The sequence below is a fragment of the Cyprinodon variegatus genome, unplaced genomic scaffold (genome assembly GCF_000732505.1).
Source record: "Cyprinodon variegatus isolate N-32 unplaced genomic scaffold, C_variegatus-1.0 Scaffold854, whole genome shotgun sequence".
Classification (NCBI taxonomy): domain Eukaryota; kingdom Metazoa; phylum Chordata; class Actinopteri; order Cyprinodontiformes; family Cyprinodontidae; genus Cyprinodon; species Cyprinodon variegatus.
Window position 1 is genome coordinate 114267 of NW_015151307.1, and position 8667 is coordinate 122933.

At 45.5% G+C, this 8667-nt stretch overlaps 1 protein-coding gene across 1 annotated transcript in view; it reads right to left on the minus strand.

The window, feature by feature from the left end:
- The window catches only part of fhod1 (formin homology 2 domain containing 1), a 59479-nt gene that overhangs the window by 36017 nt on the left and 14795 nt on the right, over positions 1-8667 (minus strand). The window contains exons 2-8 of the mRNA XM_015397342.1: positions 8336-8442; positions 8060-8124; positions 3272-3339; positions 2407-2512; positions 1484-1578; positions 1266-1377; positions 175-269 (exon numbers count right to left, since the gene is read on the minus strand). Coding sequence (XP_015252828.1) covers positions 175-269; positions 1266-1377; positions 1484-1578; positions 2407-2512; positions 3272-3339; positions 8060-8124; positions 8336-8442 — 648 coding nt within the window. The remainder of the gene's footprint in view (positions 1-174; positions 270-1265; positions 1378-1483; positions 1579-2406; positions 2513-3271; positions 3340-8059; positions 8125-8335; positions 8443-8667) is intronic.

Here is an 8667-nt window from a genome sequence, read left to right on the forward strand (position 1 = left end):
GCAGGTCCATCTAAAGGTCGGGTCCATCCAAAGGACCGGGGGCGGGTCCATCTAAAGGTCGGGTCCATCCAAAGGACCGGGGGCGGGTCCATCTAAAGGTCGGGTCCATCTAAAGGACCGGGGGGCGGGTCCATCTAAAGGACCGGGGGGCGGATCCATCTACGGGGTCAGTACCTTGTTGATGAGCGTCATGGTGAAAATGAGAAGCTCCGTGTCGGCGCCGTTCTTCTCATCCAGGATATCCATGATATTCGTCCATGGCGTCACACCTGTAACAGACACGCCTGGTAACCATAGCAACACATCTGACCAGCAAAGCACTGCTTCTCAGCAGGATGAATCATCTCCATCAACATCAGAAGCTCTGCAGCTCAGCTGCCTCGCTGAACAAGGTGTGTTTTTGTGCTCCTGTTTTGGCATCAGAGTGAGGACATCTGGCTGCTTCCTTTAATGCTAACGTTTAGTTGAGCAGAGTTCGCCCACCCACCTCTGGAACAAGCAGTTCCCCTCTAAAGCAGAAGGTGGCAGCAGTGATATCATCATGTACAACATCCCACTTTGACATTTTAACATTAGTAAATTAACAACAAACAAAAATACAGTAATTATTATTCACAGTCAAAGAGGAAAACAGAATTCTTGCCCTTTTAATAATCTGTTCTTATATTTAACAGGGTACAGTTTGTATTGTAGGTGTCTTTGTGTAATTAACGATAAAGAACAATTGCTCAACCCATTTAATGCATTATTTTGAACTATAAATTAATTTAAACACCACTTTGGTATAAATATGTTGATTAATTTCATACTAATTAACAGACTGTCTCAGTTTCTTTTCACACTGTTTTTCTATGAGCTGCAGAACAGCCAATCAAATTAACCAGATTTTTAAAAATAAATATGCCCCCTAACCTCTCAGGTAGATGAACTTTAAAATACTCAACTAAAAAAAATCCAAAGACAGGAAGTGAATAAGAAAGACAGAAAAACTTCCAGGTTTGAGGTTTTAATTGCGTCGTTAGGAGTCATCGGTCAACTTAAGCTAAACCTACCATATTTAAAAAATGTTCATCTGCAGTATTTTAATTAAATATAAAACAGAATATTCAGATTTGTTTAAATAAAAGATTTGAAAGGATTGAAATTCAAACTCACTGACAATGACTTGCTCCCACCTCTAGTCCTCACTATGTATGGCAAGAAGAGACCGTGTGTGTGTGTGTGTGTGTGTGTGTGTGTGTGTGTGTGTGTGTGTGCGTGCGTACCCCTCATGGAGTCCACCGTGTTGACGGCGTTGATCAGCAGAGGACTGTTGGACTCTGAATACTCCACAAACACGATGAGAAGCTTCAGAGCCGTTTTCACCAGCAGGCGAGACTGGAAAACACCCAGACTGACCATCAGATGGCGCCACAGCTCTGCTAATCACAGCTGCAGTGACTCACAGCTTTGGGTCTTTCCTATTAGCGGTTTTTGGGCTCACCAGACTGGCCGTCAGCGTGTAGAGCCACTGCACCGTCTCGTTGTGGTTTATCACTCCGTTCATCCCGTCAACGAACAGCATGATCTGACTGAGAGCTGAGGACACAGAGGGACGGAGGAGCTTCGTCAGGAGTCCGCCTGCCAGGAACAAACCTATAATCTGAGGAGCTGACTCTGCTCTCTGCGGCTTCTCTGGAAGCGTGAACAACCAACTGTTTCCATCCTCAGGAGAGGAGCTACTGCTGCTCAACGCAACCATGATCTCTGAAAAGGTTGATGTCCTCTGCTGGCGTCCCTGAAACACGAACACTGCTTGCTTCCTTTCCAGTTCAGCTGCTGGTTCTGATGGGTTTCTGCAGAGAATCTATGAAACCCTGCAGCTGCTGCTGGTTTCAGATCTCTGCAGAGTTTTCTATCCTTCAAAAATGGAGAGAAGCAGCTTCAGGAAAACCCGGCAGCTTTCTGGACAATCAGGGAGCCACCAGGGCAGAGCTTCCCCACCACTGGCAGCATGTGGCTATACACAGGGAGCCTGGCTGAAGGTCTGCAGGAGGAGCAGAGGACTAGACTAACCCGAGTACCTCTCCTCCTGATTGGTCAGGATTATTTCTTCTCACAGCGTCATAAGGACAAACATCTGAACCCGGCGAAGAGCCGACGTTACAAAACGTCTGGAAACCGAATCATCATCCTGATCCAATCAATCCACAACAATTAATAATCATCCAAACTCCTCTTATTCGTTTCAGTTCTTCTGCAGGACTGAACCTTCTAGAGAGCTGATCACAGCAGAGACGCTTCCTGGTCTTTGGTTCCAGAATCTCTAGTCTGAGGTTTAAACCCAGACTATAGATAAACCCAGCAGAGATCCTGGCTGTAGAACCACAGGATCCAACATGGAGCCCCAGACTGCAGCAGCCTCACCTCTCAGGATGTAGTTCTGATAGTTGTGGTCGGCTTCAGCTCCAACTTTAATGAAACACGTCAAACCTTCAGAGGCAACAAACTCTGGGACCAGATCTTTATCATCCTGCAGACAGAAACCATCCATTAGCAGCTTTTCATCCCTTTTCTACGGAACAGGATTAGGGCCACTGAAAAAAAAAAAGCTAACTGATTTTTTAATTTTATTTCAGTTTAACATGGGAAAAAGTCAGAATTCTGACTGAATTCTGACAATAAAAAAAGTCAGAATTCTGAGAAAAAAAGTCAGAATTCTGTGAAAAAAGTCAGAATTCTGAGATTAAAGTCAAAATTCTGAGATTAAAGTCAAAATTCTGAGATTAAAGTCAAAATTCTGAGATTAAAGTCAGAATTCTGAGATTAAAGTCAGAATTCTGTGAAAAAAGTCAAAATTCTGAGATTAAAGTCAAAATTCTGAGATTAAAGTCAGAATTCTGACTTTTTTCCCATACTATACTGAAATAAAATAAAAAAAATCAGTTATCATTTTTTTTTTTTTTCAGTGGCCCTAATCCTCTTCCGTACTTTTCTCACAACATTCCTATAAAAACTTTGCTTTATTCCAGTTTAGAGAAGTTAACCTCTGGTGAGCAGAGGAAGGAACCTCGGATTCATGATCGAAACGTTAAAAAGGAAATCTTTAGTTTCATTTTTCCTTCTTTAAACTTCCTTCAGAGCTACAACCTGCTTCACCTGGACCTAAAAAAAAGATCAGCTTCCTTTATGAAGGAGTTCTTAATCCAGAAACCTCCTATAAAAATAGATCCTCTGTGTTTACAGCTAATAAAACTCCTCCAGGAGGAGGAACCAACCAGGTGAAAGTTACCTGGAAGAGCTGCTTCAGGGAGAACAGACACTTCCTGAGTTCTGGGCCTTTGGAGTTGTACAACCTCTCTGAAACACAAGAAGAAGAGAAACAGGAAGTGAGGTCAAAGTCAGGTGAGTTTAAATGAGTCACTAGTGTAACTTTATTAACACCGAGTTCAGGTTTAATCTCTCTTTTGGTAACGAGGAGCATCAGAGTCATCAGCTTACAGACGGAACATCAGCTGCTTTTAGCAGAACTTCTCTCCAACTTCATGTGAATAAACTGCAAACCGTTAAAGTTCTGCAGAAACCGACCAGAACCAGAACCGCAGCAGGTCTTAACAGGTTAAACCTGGATGAGAAAAGCTGTTCTATAAACGGATCCTGAATGTTTTAGGAAGAATTCCGACCCGATGTCGTCTGGATGAGCTCACAGCAGAACCAGGTTTAACTGGAGCCCAGTTCACTGGTGCTGGTTGACTGGAGGCTCTGGTTTATTTGGATCTCCTCCTAACATCCCAGCCACCGACTGGCAGCAGCCATCCAGGCTTCATATGAGCTGCAGAGCAGGCGTCGACACGCTGAAGAATGAGCTCCTTACGAAACTTTTTGGGAACCTCAGCCACCCGACAGGCATGGACACGCAGCATCCTGAACCCAGCAGGGCTGCAGAATGACCTGCAGCAGCAGAGCAAACACACTGCAGCTTCTGACATCATCCCCTCAGAGACGTTCACATGCAGCTCTGAGCCAAGATGGCCGCCAGCCAGCACCAGTTTCCGCCGCAACAGCTGAAGCCTGGAGGAGGATTATAAAGCGCTATAAGTGTTTAATGATGGCAGCTGACTGCTCTGTCCCTGTCTGAAGGTCAGAGGACTCCAGTTACTGCAGCCGAACAAACCAGTCAGACCAGCATGGAGGCCAGAGAGAAAGCAGCAGATTAAAGGATTAAATCGCTCTCCACATGTTCACGAAACAAAACACTAAAATCAACTTTAGGGTTTAGGCTGCAGTAAGCAGATTCATGTAGAGAAAACTGATATCTGGGGTTTTTCAGATTAAGCAGTCTGCAGGTGAGAACCTTCCTGGTCTTCAGGCAGGTAGGAACCAATGACCCCCCGGTTCCTGGCTGCAGTTTGCATGAAACAGACCCGGAAATGCAAACCTGCAGTGTGCAGCTGGCTGCAGCAGAAAATGTGCAGGGTCATACTGCAGCTGCAGGAATGCAGGAGAACGGGACAGAGACGTGGCTCCACTCCCTCAGCAGATTGGAATCAGTCCGTCTAAAGGCTGCAGTTACGAAACAGCAGAAGCATGTCGAGATCTGCGAGCTTCTGGGAAAACAAAGAGGCTCATTAACAGCTTTTATCAAGAGCATCATCCGGAACGGGCCTGAGGAACCAATCGAGATCCGTCCTGCAAGACAAACGGCGCTCTAAAGAGTCATCATCCTAAAGATGGATGGAATATGGAAGCAGAGAAGGATGTTTGTCCTGAACACACAGGAAGTGAGGCCGATAAACACAGAGTGGTATTTCCTGTTAGTGAGTTAGCAGCCGGGCTGCAGAGTGAAGAAGAATGGAACCGAGGACGTTATTTAGACCAGAAACTGTAACAATAGAGGAGAGAAGAAGGATTCATTCAGAGGAGCCCGGAGCCTTCATCCGGTCTGCAGCAAACACCATCAGAGCTGCAGATCAACGACTCTGCTGAAGGCCAGAGAGATCAGAGCTTCCACAGCGGATCGCTCATTAACCTCCATCTGAAACATCTCTCTCTGCAGCTGATCTCCAGCAGCAATCAGCAAAGCCGACATGCGGGGCACCTCAGGGGTCCGTTCTTGGCCCGCCGGTGGTCTCCCTCTGTCTAATGTCCGTCCTTCAGCTTCTAGATCAGGGGTCTGCAGAGATGGCAAAAGTACTCACTTTCCGTACTTGAGTAAAAGTACAGATACTTGTGTTAAAAAATACTCTGGTAAAAGTGGAAGTACTGATTAAACTTCTTTACTCAAGTAAAAGTAACAAAGTACAGGCTTGTAAATTTACTTAAAGTATAAAAGTAAAAGTAGAAACCACTTTTTTCATGCCGTTGCCTACATTTTAAATGGATGTCTGCCAATAGGACTAGATCTCCGTTGTGTTCATTTTCAATCATCTCGTCGTCCATGCTACTATGCTAACGCCACCGCCACCAAGCTGCAATGATTTGCCGCCAATGAATACCGCCGAATCTGTCGATTCATCTTGTAGTGGTGCGTCAAATGCAACGTAGATTCCCATCCAATTAGATTGAATTTGGTATTGATGACGTGAAAAATAATAACGGTAACTCCATTGAAATGATTCAAAACTAAAGTAACGAGACAATTTTTAAAATGTAAGGAGTAGAAAGTACAGATATTTGTGTAAAAATGTAAGGAGTAGAAGTAAAAAGTCGCCATAAAAATAAGTAGTAAAGTAAAGTAAAAATATCAGAAAAATCTACTTGAGTACAGAAACGAAGTATTTGTACTTCATTACTTCCCATCTCTGGGGGTCTGCAACCTTTCATATCCAAAGAGCCGTTTTGCGCAGAGTACAACCAAATAAAAGATGTTTAGAGCCGCAAAATATACCACGACTTTTTCTAGAAAAGCTCTTTTTTTTTATCTTGTAAAGGAAATTAGTTGTTGCCTTCTCAAACAATCAATTCATACATTTTTAAATGTTAACGTATAATTTTCAAGCTAATTCACAGAAAAATGTCTCTTAAAACATATTTGTGGTTCTTTTAATTAAATTAAAATAATTTAATCTCATTCTTTTCCATCTTATAAAAAACGCTTAAGCTGTTGATAGCGGTATATATTGTAGTAAATTATTTAGCTTTTTATATAGATTTTAGCCACTATTAAGAGCCGCTGGAGACGGTCCAAAGAGCAATATGTGGCTCTGGAGCCGCAGGTTCTAGATGGTTCCCTGCTGCAGCAGGTGACCTCTACTGGCGGCGAACCAACAGCTTCATGCATCTAAAGCAGCGGAACGCAGAGGAGAGGACGATATGCTGATGATGCAGTTTTCATGCCTTAGAGTTCTCTATTTAAACCTCTTAGTTCTTTCCTGAAAGGAGCTGATGCCTCTTCTGATAATCTTTTGATCGTGTCTCTCGATCACGTCTTGAACCGGTTATCTACCGTTCTGGGCTGCAGATATGAGTTTTGATTCTGTAAGAACTCGTGACGTTTAACCGGATCCCTGCTGCTCTGCGCGTGTTTTTAGCTCATAACGACCAAAGGAGTCAGAGACGGGACACGATCCAGACTCTGCATCAAAGCAGCGACAACAAAAGGAGGAAGGACGCTCATCGGGGCGCCTTCTGATGTGTCCACCTCACGCCAAGCTGACAGCAGATTAGAGTCAGAGCCCGGTCTAAACCCGAACAATCGAATTCTGTCCAATCAGAGCCAGGCTGTGGGTTCTGCTGGGTTCCAGGTTCTCCTCAGACTGGGTCTGATCGGAACTGATATGAACGTTCGGGTCAGGTTCAAAGGTCACATCCTCTGTCCCGACTGAGGCTGCCTTAGATTTGTTTACTCGTCGTCATGGTTACCCCATACCACGGCGTACGGAGCTGCAGCTCCCCTGCATGCAGGCGTGTTTCAGAGCAGAGCTCCGGGTTCTGCTGGGTCAAACTGGATCTAAATTTAGCCTCTGATTGTTTCCATATCTGCCTGAAAAAAAAACAAACAGCCACGGTTTCTGGTTTCTTCTCAGTGGAAGAAGCAGAACCAGGAGAGGTGACGTCACCTCCTCGTGAGTCAGCGAGCTGCTGATCTCAGACGCCTGCCTGCGAGGCTGACGAGGCATGCTGGGAAAGCCCCTCCTGCAGGAAGGGCGTGGCCATGCCGGCCGGCGGGGAGGAGAAGTTCAGGGATGAAAGGAGGACGGATTCTGACAGAAAAACACCTCTGGCTTCAGGCGGAGAGCCGACACCTTAATTACACCCTCACAGAACCGGCCCGTTAGGCCCTGCCACAGAGAAACACCAGAACTTCCAACTGGATTGGGTCAAGAAGTTCACATCCGAGATAAAACCTAAAGCCACAACAATGATTAAACAGCTGCAATAAAAGCAGAACCGGGAGCTGCAGCATTCCTGCGCCTCTGGCCCAAAGTTCAGCAGAAAACTGGAGGCTGGAACAGGAAGAGAACCGCAGCCCTCTGGGCTCCGATAACAACGAGCTAAAAATAAAGAGCCCTCCCCGGGGAAAAACACAGAAACGGGTCATTCTGAGCAGAACCAGATAAGGCGGACCTCGCTGCAATAGCTGCTGACCAGAGCTGCAGTTCTGCTTTCCTCAGAACTCCCTCCAGATGATCCAGGAGCTGTTTCTGCACAGCTCTGCTAAACAAACTGTTCTGAAGGTCCAGATCCTCCACCAGCCTGGAGGGTTTGGACCTGCAGGAGGAAGCTAAGCTAAGCTGCTCTGGAACATCTCCAGATGTGAAACATGTCTCCATCCTGCTCTTCTGTGATCAGACCTCCAACCTTAACCCTCTGAGCAGAGATCAGGAGGGTCCAGACCTGCACCTAAACATCAGGTCACATCTGCTCTCCTCATACTAACAGCATAAAAGCAGATTCTCGTCTCCATGGACCAGAGGAGACGATGAACTAGAATAAAACTAACAGCAACATTCCCACAGAGATGCCATCCTGCTGACGGAGCTGGCAGCTGGACAGGAGGAGGAGGAACATCTCCTGATGGCATCTTTCCTCTGAGTCATTGCTCCTCGCTCTGGAGAAAACGATGTTTGGAAATATTTACCCAGGATGAAGTGAACACGAACAGAGAGCTGAGTCCTCAGGATCAGGATGGGCTTCTTTCCCTTCCTGTGGAAAAAGCAAGAAACCTTCAGTCAGCAAAAGCATCCAAACCAGCAGGCCCAGTTCTGAGCCCAGATCCGTTTTATTCAAACAGGCCGATGCTGAGATTAGAGGAAGAACGGAGATTAAACACGGGTTCTACGTCATCTCCACGCTGGTTTAACGTCCCAACAGAAACATAGGAGCAGACAGCAGAGAAGGAGGAAGCTTTTCTTACGCCACGTCTTCGTAGAAATTCTCCAAGTCGTCCCGCTGCTCAGCCAGAGAAGAGTCCAGGTCCAGGTAGCTCCCGCTTGGAGACACCTGCAGGGTGCAGTCTTCTAACTGGAAGACAGAATCGGTTCCATTAAAGCCTGTTAAAGCCTACGGTGTCCCTCAAGGACGCTATTTGGGATCATTTTTGTTCTTTTTAAAACACTCCTGCTTTTTGGACCGACTCCCATAAGATTTCAGCTCTTTGTTATGCAGACGACATACAGATTTATACGTCTAATTTAGAAATGCATGATATTGGGATTTTGGCCGATATGCCGATATTTTAAAACTCAT